At 33.2% G+C, this 19,843-nt stretch overlaps 1 protein-coding gene across 3 annotated transcripts in view; it reads right to left on the reverse strand.

Moving 5' to 3' along the window:
• The window catches only part of LOC128223969 (fatty acid-binding protein 10-A, liver basic-like), a 57,819-nt gene that overhangs the window by 35,022 nt on the left and 2,954 nt on the right, over positions 1-19,843 (reverse strand). The window contains exons 2-3 of one of the 3 annotated variants that reach the window (XM_052933517.1): positions 4,400-4,529; positions 205-383 (exon numbers count right to left, since the gene is read on the reverse strand). In XM_052933517.1, the coding sequence (XP_052789477.1) occupies positions 205-383; positions 4,400-4,478 (258 nt within the window). In that variant the 5' untranslated portion in view covers positions 4,479-4,529. Of the gene's footprint in view, positions 1-204; positions 384-4,399; positions 4,899-19,843 lie in introns of those variants that run through there. The other 2 variants (XM_052933516.1, XM_052933518.1) reach the window with 2 other exon arrangements.

Here is a 19,843-nt window from a genome sequence, read left to right on the forward strand (position 1 = left end):
GAGCCATTATGAGGCCGACTTATACATAAGCATATATTATAATGGACAAGTTAAACTATAACTGTCATAGTCGAGCCATTTAAGGAGGCCGACGCAAACGTGACCATGATAATTGAATTAATACAAATGTATAACCTAATATTCATAGGATTGCATGCTTGCTAGGTAACCTCAATCTAGAGTCCCCTCTTAGTATAACCTAACCTTCATAGGCGAGCCATCGAGCGAGGCTAACTCATATTGCTCCCCGGGTTTGAATCGGAATGTCCGCGTATGTGGGACGCCATGCATACCGACGTCAATCTCCCAGACGTCGCCGTCACGTCGGCACGTTATTTTCGTTCGCGCGTTCTTAAAGAACTCTTTATTTTCCTCGGGTAAACCTGCATAAAAAGGTTTCATAGACATTTATATTTCAAGGACAAACTTATTATGTTTTATAGCTAGAATTGTCGTAAATTATAAATCTATTTCACCTGCTATTTTCCGACATTTGTGATGATTGATTAAATTACAGGCAATTGTGTTTTGTTTATGATATGCATTGAGTTAATTACTGAATTTACCATAAAGAAAGCGAGGCCTTCGACACACAGCAACTTAATTATATTGCTATGTAATATCCGAACATTTATGAAGTATTGAATAACAAAATATCGACAAAGTGGATCAATTGCAACATTAAATTCACATATAACTTCATTGAATTTGGTGGATAAGAAATGACTCATTAAGCTCAATTTCAGTTCAGAACAAAATACAATTACCTACCTCGAATTCTTTATCTACTGAATTTGTTTTCTGTATTGAAATTCAATATTTTAGTTAATGGAACCAGACGAGCAGAAATATGTTTACGTTTCATAAAATTTGCCTCCAATGCATTCTAATAAATCAAGAAAGTCATAAAGTGATGTAAGTGCAGTATTATGTTTGGTTCCAAGTACACAGTAGGGCAATAAAATGTTCTGGTAAAGTATAAATGGAGCATAAAATCGAACTTTGTCCACGTTTGTTACTCATATAATATGAATGGAGCATAAAATCGTAGTAAGTCCATGTTTGTTAATCGTAAAGATATCAACGGGCATGGCTTGAAATTGAAAATATTTAAACGACTGTTGCATTTTCTGTAGCATATTGCCAAGTAAATATTCCCGATGAACTGAGTTTAAACGGAAGCAACTCCGAACTTTCAAAAAATGACCTTTTAGCTATGTAGTACGGTATGTAGAATGATGTGATATCGCATCTATAAAGCATGTTGTGATACTGTTCATATGTAGTGTAATGTGTAAGCACCTGTATGTAGTATTATGTGATCATATGTAGTAGGTTAGATGGTCGGATACCGCCAGTTTGTAGTATCATGTAATACGCAATCATGTAGTTTTATGAGAAACAACCAAAACAATTAACATGCTGTGATATAAATAAACCAAAGTTTATGTAGTTTGATGTCAAATCGCCAGTAATCAGTATCATATGATACTGCACATATTTGGTATGATGTATTACAGTATAAATGTGTTACAGTATTAATGTAGTAGGTTGGGATAACATGCATACATAGAATGATGTGGTAATGCAAAGTAGTAGTCATGCATACATAGAATGATGTGGTAATGCAAAGTAGTAGTATCATATGATACTGAAAAAATGTAGTATGATATGGTACCTCCCATATAATGTATGATGTGATTTCGCACATATATAATATTCTGTGTTATCGTCCATATGTAGTATGATGTGAATTTGCACATATAGGGTAAAATAACTAATATATGTAGTTTATTTGATACCGATAACCTATATAAGGCTGAATACCAAAAGTATGTAGTGATACGGCTCAGAATACTGCATGTATCTAGTATCATGTGACATCACCCAGAATACTCCCTATATGTAGTATGATGATATACCACCTATGATATTGGGTATATGTAGTATGATGTGATACCGCCTATGATACTACCTATATGTAGTATGATGTGGTAACGGCAATGATAATACCTATATGTAGTATGATGTGATACTGCCTATGTTACTTCCTATATATAGTATAATATGATATCGCCTATGAGACTGCCTATATGTATTATGATGTAATACCGCCTATGATACTGCCTATATGTAGTATGATGTATAACGCCCATGACACTGCTTATATGTAGTATGATGTGTTACCGGCAATGATACTCTCTATATGTAGCATGATGTGTTACCGGCAATGATACTCTCTATATGTAGCATGATGTGTTACCGGCAATAATACTCTCTATATGTAGTATGATGTGTTACCACACATGATACTGCCTATATGTAGTTTGATGTGTTAACTTCATGCTACTGCCTATATCTAGTATTATGTGATACCGCACACATATAGTATAATGTAATACCGTCCAGCTACTGCATATATGCAGTATGATTGATACCGCCCACATTTAGTATAATGTGATACCGTCCATGATACTGCCTATATGTAGTATGGTGTGATACCGCCCATGCAGTATCATGTGATACCGCCTATGAGACTGCCTATATGTATTATGATTTGATAACGCCTCTAAAACTGCCTATATGTAGTATGATTTGTTACCTTTCAGCTACTGCGTATATGGAGTATGATGTGATAACGCCGACATATATTATGATGTGATACCGTCTAGCTACTGCCTATATGTAGTATGATGTTATACCGTCCAGCTACTGCCTATATGTAGTATGATGTGATACCGCCAACATATATTATGACGTGATACCGTCCAGCTACTGCCTATATGTTGTATGATGTGATACCGGCCAGCTACTGCCTATATGTATATCATGATGTGATACCGACCACATATGTTATGATGTGATACCGTCCAGCTACTGCCTATATGTAGTATGATGTGATACCGGCCAAATAGAGTAATACCGTCTATGCTAGTGCCTATATATAGTATAATGTACTACCGCTCACATATAGTATGATGTGATAAAATATTGTTGAAACCTTTGAAACAATATATTTAAAAAAAAACCTTTTCAAAATGTAAAAAAACTATCAAGATTTTTATTCATACTATGTTTTTACGTAATTAAATGAGTTGAGATTGAGATTGAGATTTGACTTCAGTATTGTTGTGATATTGGATCCCGGACTCAATATTACATACTGCGTGGTCAAGGCTGGTCGTCTAACAATCCAAACTAATTCCCTTTAGAGGCACAAGGCAAAGACAAAAGGACAAAGACCAAGAAACATAAAATAAACACCATATACCCATTTAAAACACCACAAACAGACATACTACACATGCATCAAAAGAGCTTCCTAAGAACGGTCAGTGAAACGCGCGTTCACTAGTTTAAAAATATCAGTCTACTGCACTGGAAAAAACGACAACAACACTTTCTTACGAAGGGAAACAAAAACTAACGCTACTTAAGAAATTGATTGACAAGCACAGGTAATCATTTGTTCCGGCGGTATTCGTCCATTCTAAAAGCAAATGAGTGTTATGGTTAAAGGTATGTAATCAAATAAGAATACAACCTACATTTTCAGCCAATAAAACTGGCAATAATTTAGTACTAGGCTTAATCACTAAGAATTTTAACTTTCGCGGGTGTTTAAAGGTCCGCCGACTGCCACTCATTCAATACAGACCCCCTGATTCAGAGTTTGCGTTGACAATGTTTCAGCCAATGAGGTAGTATTCTAAGACAGTTAAATGACATGAAGCAACTGTTAAATGATTTAGAAAAGCTCGTTCGCTTCACCCACTGCGCCCATTCTTAATCATTAAAATGTTACTTCATGTCATCTAACTATTATTGCCAATCATATAAATAATAAATGATAAAAAAAATCGATGTAATAAAGAGTAATAATTCTCAAATATTTTTTTCTTATGGTAGCTATGCAAAAATCAGGAGTATATTATAGAAAATCGCTTAACTTTGAAATATCAATTTAATGTTTTTATTAAGGAAAATATAATAAAAAAGATACATATTTTTCCAGCTGTGATACTTGTATGGTAAATTTATTGAATTATGGAAACGCAATATTGGACAATAGTGAATGAAATTGAGCGATTTTATTTCAGTTGTAAAAAAATGGTGTAATATATAAAAATTAATAGTTAATTTACTGGTATACAGAAAGTGTGCTGCCGGTTTTAACGAAGTGCATATATTAGGATGATAACGAATTATTTCAAACTGGAAAGCAAATAAAATTCCTAAAATGCTCACAAATTAATTCACCTATATTTCATACATTCATTAGGTGTATGAACAACTACACCTCCAAATACTCGTCACAAATGTTTGGGATGAATTTGCCAATGCACTTTTTCAAACATTTTTTAACAATGTTTTAAATTGCATTCAACGCTGAACCTACCTAGGGCCGTGACCATCTCCTCATATCCTTCCTTCTCCTCTTCCCGCCAGCTACCCATGAACGCTTCCGCTCCTGACATTTTATTCGCTTGCTTTACGCTTTCCAAAACCTACTAATTATTTCTTCGTAGCTGAATAATATAATAATATTGTTGTTTAAGATATGAGTGTTTCAAAGAAGACTGTGTATTTCATAAACTCATCTGACAGATTTTAAACATCAAATACGTCCTGGTTTTATGGAAGATAATTATATATACGTCCTCAATCAAAGGCACACCAGCATAAGGTGTCTATCCCAAGATGATCAATATTTCATAAATTTACACAATAATGCATCCACCATAACGAATTGAACGCTACGCAATTGTTGGTATGATATTTTAATGAAAGAGAATCGTATTATCAGATATTTCTCGGAATGCGCGCGTGAAATATTTCCCGAAGCAGACGACAGGAGGCATGCGCCTTTATTCCTGAAATGATGTCATCCAGTACAGCCTCCTATCGCTTTCTGCCGCCAGTTGCCTGTCAGACATCAATTAAGTCATATTTCATTATAAATCATTTTCCGTAAAACATAAAAACTTTCCTTCTTGGCTCGTATCGCAATGTACTGAATAACATATAAACGCTTTTATTATCGAATCGCAATGTTAATTAATTACTGTGATTAATGCAAATTAAATAACTTGGCAAATTGTTTTCACATGCTAAATAAAACACTAAAATTCACCAGCTATGATTCTGAATCTAGTATTCCGAATGGTTCAAATCATAATTAATTCCTTTACATATCAAATGATCGGTTATGGTTCTATGCAAAAATTATAGTCAAAATAAAGAAATGCATATACAATGTGGTATTTCATTTATATCTATAACGTTACAAACTAATTATAAATGAACACAGCTGAAGAAATGCAACTGGTATATAGAAATTGTTTTGCGAGCATATATTCTTCTGAAATAATTCAAAACCAAACTCATATTCGTTATTCATATCAATAAAAGCGTTTTCAAAATATGAGATTGTTAACATTTGAAAACGTTCCAACACTTTAGTTGAGAGGCATCCTCATTCACACGGTAATTCCACTCATACTGATATATGGTAGAAATTCTTATCTATCTGTCTGTCTGTCTTTCGGTTTTGAAATCTGAGATTGTTAACGTAAAAAAACGTTCCAATGCTTTACTTTAAAGGCATCCGCATTCACATGGTATTTGCCCTCATACTGATATTTGGAAGAAATTATTGTCTGTCTGGGTGTCTATCTTGGTGTCTGTCTGTCCGTCTGCCTGCCTGTGTGTCTAGCTGTCCGTCCGTCCGTTAGCTTGCCCGCAGGCCCGCCAGCCCTCCTGTCCGCTATATTTCGCCAACAAAAATGGACCTACTGTAATAAATCAGTACAAACACGTTGATATTACTGCCCTTCAGAAAGTGCTTTGTGTCCGATGAATATTATAACGTGTGAGGTCTTAATTACGAACACTACAGTTTGCCATAGAATTTACTTTTTCATTCCATACAGTGGAACATTTGTCTTTTTCTTCCCGAGCGAATAAACAGACCATTATGATGTTACTGATAGACGACAAGTGTTCATTTTTTTGTAGCCATTAAAATAATACAACACTCAAGGGAAGCACGCTCCTGAATTCCTGGAGAACATTGCACGTGAAAACGATTACCTCGGTATACGGTAGACGGCAAATCAGTGCAGCATTGTCCTTTTTATAGAGAAGTTTGTATTATCCCTAATTTGTTCGCTACGGTATGCCAAAGGGTACACCCTACTAATTTATTTCCAATACATTCAATGCTATCAGACAACAATTAGGATAAAAATGCCATGTCTAGCGTTTCTTGTAAATGACAATTATACATTTCCTTAATTCAGCTAAAAACCAAATGATTTAAACAATAAAAGGGTATGTACTGTTTCCCCTAAGAATATTCACTTTCATTGAAGTGTTGCACCATAAATGTTTGAGGGAATTATTTTTGCATCAGGCGGAAAAACAGCAAGTAATATTCAATACCTGAGATATTTATTATTCTGGGCTCTCTGAGTGCAGGTTTTGGACTGAATGTAAAGTGTAACAACTATAAATTATGTCAACTCAGACATAAACGAAAAACGATCTGAAGTAGCATGCCCAATCTTAAATGTAGAGATGGCATCTTTGACCACATCCTTTTATTTTGGATTTTAGTTTTAATGTACCACACACTTAAACATACCATTATTAGTTAGTGATCTTCAAGGCACATAGTCTGTTTTGAGATTCTTTTTATATTTACAAGAAATGAAATAATGTTGAATGTAAATCTTGAACACTTCTTGTTAAAATTATGAAATAAATTCATGCTCATGCTCAATGAAGACAAAGACAATGTATCACATTATATGATATAAATAGTTTCTAGACATATTTTATATTTGATAACATAAAACTGCAGCGGATATCCTTTTAAGGGATTTTGAGATTGTTTTTAAATACTGAAGGGCAAATGTGTCCTTAAGTATTAATTTGCACACTTTAAATACGGGCTCAGCGTTGTTTCATCTGCCTTTACATAAAAGTGTTAAAGAGTATGAAAAAAATGTTTATATATCGATAAGCGTTCACAATCTCATGCTCTATGTAATAATTGTATAAACGATTAATCGACGAACATTGCCATTCGTATGCAAACATATCAATCATGTTGTATCTTAATGGAATCGAGCCCAATTCTGCAGGAAATCGGAAATCAAAACAGGAAATCATTGACATAATGAAATGCTCGAACAACATATTTCAATATTTTTATTTATCATTAATATAACTCGCATTTTTGGCTCAGCTGCATATGGAAAACTGAAGATTGCTTCCCGTTATGCGATAATCTTCAGAAGATGTTCATGCGACCTGAAGGCTTAAAAGTGATTGTCACATAATAGCAAACAGCAACCCATTATCAACGTTAAAGTATGCGTCGGTTTTTATTTACGTTGTTGTTGTCATACATGTTAATTTATTAAGATGCATGGAATATATATGTTACATTTTTTCGGTGGATTTGTACATTACCTTACTTAATGCGTGCACTTAAGCCTTGCCACTAAGGAACGATTCATTATCAAATCGACAACGGAAACGTTTCTCATCATCATGAATACAGTTCTGGTAAATTTACTTTCCTGGTTAATGTTCGGAATCTAATTCTACATTTCCTCGTTAGATAGGTATTGAACTTGTCGTGTGTACTGTCCAAATAATTCAGTCCGGATATTGGTTAACTCCGAATTATGTGATGAGAACTCATATTATGTTTATTTGCATTTTAAGAAACTTTCAGCGCGCGAAAGACATCCTAGAAAATAACACCGTACCAGGTATTATTTATTACTTTCATCCACGTTTGTTTTTTTCTTGAGTGCTATTTCGATTCTGATGTTAATAACAATTGCTGCAATAAAATGTCGCCAAAATATCAAGTCTTTATCCAAGCATCTTGTTTGAAAAAAATAATAATTATTCAAGATGGCGCCGCTTTACATTTGACGGCACTATTTAAACTACGTGTGTTTGTTCACTCGCCATTAGTAAAAAATATTGTTTAACACGCGCCGTCCGAATCACAAAATGAGGCAAAATGGTGCATAATGATATTAAAGGCTTTCAGGCTAACCTTTACATCAAAATCAATTTAGTTGAATAACCTCGTATATGATAAGAAAATATAAAAACGCTTACTTTTACATGTGATCCGCTCTTAATATTTCTGCCTGTAATAATTTCTAAAAATGTCATCAACTGTAATAAAATACAACTTGAGTACGTCTACTTTCAAAATAAGACTATACCAATTATCTGCTATCGTATGAATATCGCATTCGAAACGTAGGCAACCAGGTCATTTTTGTCGTGCACGATGCTGGATGGCTGTGAAATGTTCATGATAATAAAAGGTCATATGTTTTAAACGATGGTTACACTTAATAAATTAAAACGGCGGCTGCTTGTTTTGTAAATAAATCTATCTATTATATCACTATTCTATTACTTAAAAACAAGTTACCTTTATGCACATGGATTGCATTATTGTATATTTTAGCGTTCGAAACCGATGTTTAGAAATTAAGCAAAATGACAAAACATGACAACTTAGGTTTTTAGCAAATATTTTAATGGACTTTAAAAAAACAACAGGATATGTAAATGATATCTTATTCCGTTTCAAAGATAAAACGCATTTGTAAGCTTTCAACATTTAGTAACAATCTAGAAATTTCACGGTTTATATTAGCTGCTAGATCGACCGCGTACGTATATACCTAAATATGTTTCCAGGAATAGGAAAGAAAATCACACCAATATTACATACAGCACAATGTATACATAGTTTTATCTACTTTTATTTGCATTATAATCTAAATATGAATGTGTTTTCCACAATTTGAAACCATTAACAAACGGGTTTATACTGCGATGATAAAGATAACTAAAATGGTTTGCGTATCTAATATTGCAGTACATACTGTATATGGTACTCATTCAATTCTGATTTTCTGCAATATCATGTGCTTAAACAGCAGTACTGGTATTCACACTTCTTGGACTTGAACGAATATGTGTGTTTCACTGTGTTTTTATCGTCAAAGATGACGCATGTTTTCCCCTAAATCATCCAGTTCTCTTTTAGCGAAAACACACTTTGCATATTCTGTTTCTTCTGTTTTTTCAGTATAATGAAAATTATTGAGGCCTGCGGCAAAGAAAAATCACATGATTAAAGAAACATAATTTAGTCATTTGGAACACCTGTCCCTCAACTCAAAATACAAACGAGAAAGGCTCCTGCATTTTGTTCCAGACTGTATAGAAATTACACCTCACAATTCTACGGATGATCAGATTTGCTCACCCTCGCACTACAAATTTGATATAAACCACTCTGTTTATTGTCATCCATAGCTACATTGTCTCACCTCGTATCTAGAACTCCACTAAGTTCGTTTCTCTTCAAAGCGTTTCTCTTTTGTACCTTCAACTGTGATTTTGTCTCAGTACATCAATATTTTGTTCCTCACATTATCATGTTGTCTCGAGGTATTAATATTTAGCGCCTACAGCTATCATTGTGTCGCCTTCAACTTTCCCAATACAAAAGACACGTACTTTACCAAACAGAAAAACTTTCATTAACCCTTTATATATTGTTTATCAGCTTAACGTGGTAGGGATAGACGAACAACAATTTACCAATTACCGAAAAACGAATTTAAAAAGTGCGAAAACTGTTAGGAAATAATTATAAAAAATCCTTTCAAAACACATGTGCTTCATGTTGTTTTATCGTTCATCAAACTGTTCACAAATTTTGCAACAACATGATTAGGAGTTATAATATTATTATCGAATAATGACTCTTAAAATGAAATGCACTTCAATCATTTAATGAATTTACTATCTAAAATAAGTTGGAAACACTTTAAACGTCCGAAGTGGTACTTCGTGTTAATTGAAAATAGAACGTTCTGCAATCAGAAAAAACTTTCCGCGAAGTGCTTTGAAATTAGCTCTCTTTTCTGCTTTGCAAAGGTGTATCCAGCCATGTTTTTAAAGCAGATTGGAGCACAGCTTTTTTGTTATGGGAGAAAAAATACCCCGATATATTTTTGATAACAAGAACAATACTTAAAAATAAACGAAAGTACAAATTAATCACGATTTCGACTAAACATTATTCATTTAATAGTGTCTTCATATTGTACAACAATCTTGTCACTTTTCCATTGTTAAAAAGTTTGAGGCTATAAACAATGGATACTCTTTTATAAGTAATAACAACAACATAAGTTTCGTTACAATACTAATGTGAAAACCCCGTTTAATGGCACAGGGTAGGACATAGCACTCAAAAACAAAACATCACAAACAAGAAACATGGAACAACAGCACAAAACTCCGCAAACAGCACTTTGCATATATACTGTATAAAATAAAATATAAAAGGTTTCACCTATGTGTGATCATAGAGTTCCATTTTAAATTATTATCATTGTACTAAAACTGGGAACAAATAAAGAAAACATTATAAAAAATGAAAGCGACATCTATTAGCTAATATTTTCTTCCAAATGATTACCTATGTAAAATATTTGAAGAAAATGACGTGACTTGCAAAAACATTCCGAGCCAGCCAAAGACGGTTAAAAGAAAACATGAATCTGCAAAATTCATACAATCAAAGGACTGAAAGCTTTAAAACAATTTTTATATACCCGTTTTTCCATGCAGCATCCCGCATAATCTGTAGTAGACAATGTTGTCCTATTTATTATTGTTGAAATATCGCGGCATTGTTGATGTATATAGCTCTTCATATAGATTGATTATGCGTTGATGATAGTTCGTTGAGAAACTGAAACATCGTTTAACCCCAGGGAAACTTCTCCATTGTTTGGCTGACTGTAAATGTGATTCATTTGTGTCTTCATGAATATGAATGTTGTATCGGTATAAGTGTGTTTGGTCTATTTTGTATATGCGTGAAGTAACTGATGTTTTTTCCAAGATAATCAAATGTCTTTGGCTAATTATTGTGACAATCATTCATTGTTTGTTTGAAATTGGTAAATGTTAAGCGAGTTGCCACCTTTTAACCATTAGCTAGTGTAAAAATATTCCATGGAACTATATCTTATGAAATAACCAACATAAAAACCATCACGACTTGACGAATTTCTATCTTGGAGAGATATCCAGAGAGATCAACTCGTACTCATCCTCGGGGTTGAATATGAAGGTCAGTGTGTGTTGAATGCCCTGCATACCGACTTCAATTTTCAAGACTTCGCCGGACATCTCCGGCTGTATTTTATATCCATTCTCACGTTTTTGCAAAACTCATTTTTTAACCGCGGGCAAACCTGCTAGTATTAACAACATGTGGAAGCTTTAAACACAGTTGTATTTTGATGTATTTTACACTAAAAAGATAAATTATTTCGCCCAGTATGTACATATGTTATTGGAACGATGTTAAAACAGTTATTTGAAAAATAAAAAGGTAAATATGTTGACGACATTAAGCTAAAATAAATTGAAAATGATTAATTTAGCTCATGTTCAGTTATAATACAACCAAGGAATCCACCTCTTAACATTTTACCTGCATACCTTTATGTTTCGCACAAATAAAACCATATGATAGCAATAGTTCAAATACTTTAAATAAACTATTTCTAGTTAACTTGCCGAATAGCAATATAACTAATTACGAAACTCATAACGTGAGTATTTTGCAGTAGTATATGTGTTTCCGCGTGCACAGTCGACCAATAAAATGTTCCCGCAACCTATTGAATACAGCATAAAATCGCAAGTAGTTCATGTTTGTTTATCATAAAATTCAGCGGCTTGAAATCGATACAATGTCTGCATGTAACTCCAAAGGCTTGTTTCATATTCATAAAATAACAAAATAAACAATATGCGATCAGCAGTTCAAATTTAACTATGAGTTTGTTCGAAGGCCCAAACAGACACTTAACAAGTACCACTGAAAAACAGTGGATTTCTACTTTCGTACATCAAATTCGTATTAACACTGGTAGATAAAGCAATACAATACATAGCTCGAAAAGCCCGTTATTTTCTGTGTTGCAATTCCATTTTTATTGGAGACGAATATCAATTATGTATTAGTCCTTAGTTTGACGATATTGAAAAAGTACATAGATTAGTTAATTTTATTTGGTTCAGTAAAAAGGAGTAGAACTGACAAAGATTTGTTTTGTTAAGGGGTCTCTTTTAAGATCGAATAATACCATTATCGTGACATTATTTAGCAGAACTACCTCACCTTCTAAAATGCCTGTCTTTCTGTTAAGTATATATCCCCAGACGAATTCGTATTTCCTCAATAAAAGGCACAACAGTTAAGTATCAGTTACATGACCACAGGTGATTGATATTTATCAACTTACACACTAATAAATCCAACATAGGATGGAAAGGAAAGCAATTGTTCGTAATAAAATATGATATCTTATGAAATTATGATATAATTATTAGAACGCGCGCGTGTCATGTTTCGCCGCAGCAGACGACAGTAGGCATGCCTCTTGATTCTTAAATTGATGTCACCCGGTACAGCCTCCTACGGCGTTCTGCCACCAGCTGCCTTTCAGACATCAATTAAGTCATATTTCATTATAAATCGTATTTCGTAAAACCTAAATTCTACTTATTTTGGAATTACTAAGTAACATAAAATGTATATTTATGCATCCATTTCGTTTCATGGTAAAACATTAAACCAAAGCAAGTGTTAAAACTGAACACGTCATTTAATCATCAAATGACTGATCAAAACATAAACAACGCATATGAGAACAAATATTTTGCAATAAATTCAAACGTTTGGAAACTAAGTTGAGTTTAAAGAAGCGCCAACGCCATGATATAAAATACTTGAGTAATACAAACGATCGTTTGAGAGCTCAATATGTCAAGACATATGCTGAAATTAGAACTGATTCCAATTCAATTGGCGACATAAGGCGCCATCAATATGCGATATGAGGCGTCAACCATTGGCGACATAAGGCGCAAACGATAGGCGGCATAAAACGCCAACAATATGCAACACATTTTATTACGTTTATATTTGTTCTTTGACAACGTTTGACTATTTATTCTTCGATATAAAACAGGATGCTTGAACATCGAAATTCCGATGAACAGTAATTAATTCAAATATAATACCGAGCTGTAGTAGAGGTCTAACATAAGCTATGCTATCAATTTGAAATCATTCAAGATCAACCTCAAATTCCTAACATATAACACAACTGCGTGATCATGACATTTACTGTTTGATTTGGAACTGATGAACACGTCTTAATATTGCGTCCTCATACGGAAATTTTGTTGCAAATTGTACAACAACTGAATCATATAATTTATAAGGTTGAAATTTTGATTAACAAAACTGAACTGCTATGTATGCTGTTGTCTGTGGGACACGTATATTTGCTTTACATTTAAACGCGTACATTTGGATATATTCAATTGTACAACGTGTTCAGTACCCCATTATTCTGAACCATATGCTTATATTGGTGCATTTTTTATGTATCAAATGTTTTCAAGGACTTCAGATTAAGCTGACCAAATTTGTAAAATTTTGATAACAACGAAATAAGTACTCGCTCCCCAGTAGTTGCCTGTCCTTTTGTCTTTCTTGGAAATGATAGTTGTTATAAAAGGAATACACAAACATATTGTAAACCGTTCACAACTTTCAATCCTTCATTTTTAAAATACAACTTTTCAGTGTTCGAGATTTTTTTAATATTGACCGTAAGGTTAAAGCCTGTGAAAATTCTGATTGTTTGTTAAGTAATCTTTGAAGGTCTACTACAGTGTCCCCTAGTAAAGCCAAATCGTCTGCAAACAGTTGGCAAAGTATTTCACTCCAATCAGGGAAAAGCTAAATTTCTTTCAGTTCGCTGTTTTCTATTTGCTTAACTAACTAATTTACAAAAAAAACAAACTATACCAGGGAGCATAGAAAAACTTGTTTAATACTGGTTGGACAATCATTATTTGAAATGATGTTATCATTGCTCTAATGGATTTATATATCTACCCTATACACGATTAAATGAACGGATTTCGGATAAGGTCTACTGACTAGGTCACACGCCTTGAGAAAATCGACATATATTACATAATTATATTTCTTTACCCCTTTTGTATACATTTTGTCAATGAAATCCTGTAAAATAAACGTGTTATGAATTGTTCTGTACGCCTATTAAATTTTCCTTACACGTTAAGGAATGACATACCTTTATGCTTGGACATGTCTATGGAAATGCGCTCCACCTTTCATGCACATAGGTACGGACATTGATTCATACCATTGATCGGGGTCCCTTTGTGAATATTTTGTTAAGAAATTGGACTTAAAAGCTTACTCGCCTAAAACTATAGTTTAATACATGTTACTTTCAGCTAGTTGTTGAACGTACCAATGAAAAAACCTGTACTGAAACATGTTTTCATCAAAACGTTTCTATTTTCAGCTTGGACTTAATAACCCTATAAAAATAATGCCTAAGAATAAAAAGACTGCAATAAATTGAATAATTTCCATCCAAAATATAGCACACTTATAATGTTGTTTTTTTCTTTTCCAACCCGACAAACGAATCAGCCTATTATAATGAGTGCACTTGTTACTGATAGATGGCACGTGTACAAACGTTTTGCAGCTATTAAAATAATATTACTCGCTAGGGAAGCATGCGTCTGGAATCTTGCAGAACATTGCAAAATAATTCCTAGTCAGGAGAAAGAGCGCAAGCAAGTGCACCTTTACCTTTTATCAGTGACATAAACACCTCACACATTTACAAGTCTTACTGAACATTAAATCTTTATAGTCAAGCTGACAATCATATTAACATACAGTTTACTATCTACTGAGTATTGTCTTAAGTCTCAAAGTGTTCAGTGTAAATGTTAAACAAGCCCACACACACAAACACGTACAGTAACGCTTTTGGTTAAATCGGTATTCCGGTATCGAATGTCATATATATCTCAACAATTACTAGTGCATTGACAAAAAATATCAACATTTCTCTAGTCAATTGTATGCTGACACCTGGCGTTCAAATTATGTATATCACAGCTGGTTTTGACATCAGTACTGCATTCTGATTGGATTAGCGCTGTCTTGCCAATGATTTACATTGTAGACGTCTGTTCTTTTATGCAAACGTATTTATGTATCCATTTATTTAACATAACATTAGCCACTTTAAGAGTGAATGGTAATTTTTTGTTTAAAATGTAAATATAAGTATTAATCGCTATTGTTTCATGTATTTGCGAGCGTGACTTCTTCACTTATATATTCTGAGCATTTACCGAACTGTTTCGAACATTAATGTTGGTGACGACCAAGGTTTTTTTATAATTTAAATATGCTGTAGTGACCAATTTCGAACATTAGCATTGCTGAAAAGCAGGGCTCTATAAATGTAAATATATTATATTTAACATCAATTTCAATTTTTCAGCAACATGTCCATCCGAATTCGTTTTGTACGAATCAATGATATATTTCTTTCATGTCTTGAATTTCACAATTCAATTTAATAAAAAACGAACTTGTAGCAAGTAGAACAACTTTCTGTACTTAAGAAGACAAATGCCTCGTATTCATGTATGTACAAAACTGCTGTCTTTATTAGTGAATACAATATTGCTTCTTCGTTTGGTTTAATTACGAATGTAAACGCTGAATAAATGACTCTGCTCTAGTAGTATTCACTGGTTATCGAACACCAGCATCTTTTCCTAAACTGGTTTCGCATTTGCCTCCCTTTACGATTTTCATAAGTAATTCTATTCAAGCTAATCAATAAATTGCAATTATTTGGTTATGATATTATTTTTAAGTCGCCGTTCTTCGGCCGCAAAATGATAATCGATTATCGTCCTGTGCCGCAAAACTGATAATGTCCGAGTCATGCAAATAATCGTGAAAACCTTGCACAAATGTGTTAGTAATTTAGTACCATATGTATTAATGTAATTTAACCTGCCATTGTGGCATGTAGTCTGTGCATTATTATGTTGTGAAAAACATTGAATTATTTGTCTTATTATCATACTTTTAAAGGCGAGCAATGATGCTTAATATGAAAATATTCATTGCAAAAAACACTGTCACAAGAAAAAGTTGGATTATTGGCTAGTTTAATACCATGCATGGGTCACAATGTTATCATTTTACATTGGCCATTGGTATTCGTATGGTATGGAAAAGGATTATTGTAGTATTTAACTGTTAATATGTATGTAAAAAACTACAGAAACAAGCTCAGTAGCAAAACGTTTAAACGTAAACCCTGTTTAATGACATGGGGTAACGCCAAAGACAGATCATAAAAATAAACCATCACCAACCAGAACCATTGAAAAACAACACAAACTCACAAACAACTCAGTGCAGAAATTATACACTTCATACTACTTAAAAACTAGGTTTGTTTATCACGGTACCGCCTTGGAACGGTCAGTAAAATGTATATTTACTATAGGTTAAACCAGATTACGTGCACAATCCTCACTCTTATCCCAACAATCCTAAATAAAGTAAAAACGTAAAAGATAAATCCAAGCATTAAACCATAGTTTCTATCTGCAGTTAATGCACTGACTGCTTTTAGATTGGAATTGATATTCCATTTCCTTGAGATTTTTTCTAGAGCTTTTGCTTGTTAAATATTTGCTTGTTGATTATTTCAGGCTGTTGAGGGAAATTATCAGGAATGCTTCAAGCTGAAATGGGAAGGTTAAAGGTTGGTAGGAAATGATGAAATTCAATAATATATAGGATATAAATTATATTGATACCATGTTGAGCATCCTAGTTTAAATTTACTGGTATATCATATTTGTTATATAAATAGGTATGAACATCAAACTAGAAGTAAATTAAGACCAAAATGTTCAAAAAAACATTTTAAGGCAAAATAGCTTTCACAAAATATGCCAACTATTTCAGTGGAAGAACGGGAGATGTAATTCATGTTTTACTTAAATAGAAACTATTAAAATACTTTTCATCAATTTATTGTTGTTAAGATATACATTAAATTGTATTTTTTGTTTTTCAATCCAAGGTTTATGTTCATAGTCAGGCTTTAAGATAATCACCCCAAATGTTCCAATGTTGTTAAGGAGAATGTGACAGAACAGAACTTACCAACATACAATGGAAATACCATACCAAGCAGACTCAAAGCTACTGAAGTATGGACAAAGACCCTGACATTTTGACCTTTGAAAAGTTGTACTTTGCTTTTAAAAGCCATAAACGTCAAATTCTTTCTATAAAATATAGATATCACAATATATTTCACTTAGTGAGCACAAAAATTTATACTTAGCGGGTTAAAACGGTATATATATTGTTACACTTGACAACTCTATGTTGTTATGAGTACGCCAGTCCTGTTTATTTTGGATCATCACGATTGTCATAGCCACGAGTGAAATAATCACGTTTGGTGTGTTTATATTGTATGCCTAAATTAATATAAAATGACTTTTAGTCATTGTTTAAAAGAACAGTGCGCCAATGTGTATGCGAACGTAAAGTTTTTTTAGAAATGACGTTGTTGAAATTGTGTCCCAGCCCTTTTCGTTATGACGTTTGATTTGGTGTGAGAGCGAGCTTAAATGTCAAAACTGTGCAAAATATCGAAATGTTATCTCAATGTTTGAAACAAAATATCAATATAAATGTCCATTAAGCATGTAATAAATATTTATACAGTGTCAATTGTGATATAAAGTAGTACATATTACCTCTAAGCATTTACACACTAGTCGTTTTAGGAATGAACTTATATTTAATAGTTCATCATTTCATTTAAGAAATGTTAAAACAATACTTCATTTCATTTAAGAAAACCTTTCAGTAATCTTTTCTTATAAATGGAACGACCCGACTGTAACCGGAAACATTTTATCAAATGACGTCACAATAACGCGGGAAAAGATCAACCATTTGAAATCACGTTGAAACGTAAAATTGATACACTTATGAAAACAATACATTTAACATAACATAAATTAACACTTTCTAAAGTGTTGATTTATATTTTATGGGACTTGCTGAGACAATACAAACAATAACAAGATGAACAATTTTCATGTATATTGTTATGCGATGAATTGCGATACGAAAATTATCCGAAGATGTTGCGTTCATCGGATGATAAACGCAATTGCCGAAAAGCAGTTCATTTAAGGAATGGAAGTTGAGTGGTAAATAATGAATTATAATGGGTAAATTAAAATAAATCTCAAGTCTATGATATATATAAAACATACACTAACATGTTTTGTGATGTTAGGCCACACCAAATTAATGTTTAGTTCCTCGGATTTTTGCCAAAAAAAATTGGAGCGAGCGAGCGAAAAAAAAAAAGAATTGTCATTTTTCATAAAAACCGAAGCGAGCGAAGAGCGAAAAATATATTTTTCCTTATATTCAATAAAAATAAGAAAGATTATTCAAAATAATTGCCCTTAAACCCATTTTAATGCCATTTTGAACTGAACCTCTAATGGACATTGGGAAAATGTCGGAATACATACTATTTATTCATCCGTTTAGTACAAACATTATATGGTTGGATCAAATTTCTTATATAATTAAAACGTACTTAAATATGACGAGCATTCATAATAATAAATAACCCTGCTTTTAGTAAAAAGTTTGAAACGACTTATATAAATCTACCTGAATCAGTTTAACATCATATGCAACTGTATTTAGACATAATTTAGGATTGATTTTGGATTTGTAAAAAATGATCACTTACACAGACATCATCAAACATCAGACTCCTTATAACATAGACTATATTTTGTTTTTATTATCACAGGAAATGCAATGACATGTGCTTATTACAACAAAAAGAACAAGGGTATTTTTCAGAGTACTTTTTGTACTTTTTTTGGTTATTTAGATGTTTTTATGCACCAGCCAATTGTTTATGCCCCCCCCCAAGTCCGAAATAGCGGGTACTTTGACTTCCGGTGTCTCAAAACCCGGGTTAAATACCCGACCTGCAGGGACACACTGCTGTTAAAATCCATGCCAAATGGCCCCGCAACCCCGAATAACTATGTGAGGCCCATTCCCGACTATTTTAAATATGAAGACAAAACCACATTCACTAGGCTCTGCCGGGTCACCTGAAAGGTAAAAACACAGCCCATTTCCTCTGCTGTCCCCGGTATACCCCTGGAACAAGGGCAAGGGGTGGGCGGGGAAGTGGTTACAATTGATAAGTGCATTACAATCCCAGATTATGCTGCAAATAAAAACAAAATATAAGGTGATAAACTTAGGCTTACTTATGTTGAGGTATATCCAGTCCAGTGTTTATATCGCTATTTGTGAAAAGATATATGTTCAAAACTGTTGTTTTGTCAGAATTTGATCAAAAATGAGCTTGATACATTGATTAAATAAGATTTAATTTCCAAACTTCGAGCCACATTATTTATACCGGAAGCCGCCATTTTGATTGAATTTATTGAAACCCATGCTAAACCGATCGAGATACAGTATAAAAACACTACGCATCGGTAACTTCCCTTTAAAAAAACACGAAAACTAGCGTAAAAAATTATATTTGATTATTTTTAGCCTTTTAATAAATTATTACCTGAAAAAAAATGTTTGGCGATCAAAATGGAGGTGCGGGCGCACAAACAAATATTTTTTTTTTTTTTACATTTTCAAAAAAATAGGAGCGGTAAATCCGAGGAACGAAATATCAATTTGGTGTGGCCTTATATTGCAATTGGTATCAAATATTCATACTTTATGTCTATAGAAAGTAAA

Source organism: Mya arenaria, chromosome 17, assembly GCF_026914265.1.
Source record: "Mya arenaria isolate MELC-2E11 chromosome 17, ASM2691426v1".
In the NCBI taxonomy this organism is placed as follows: domain Eukaryota; kingdom Metazoa; phylum Mollusca; class Bivalvia; order Myida; family Myidae; genus Mya; species Mya arenaria.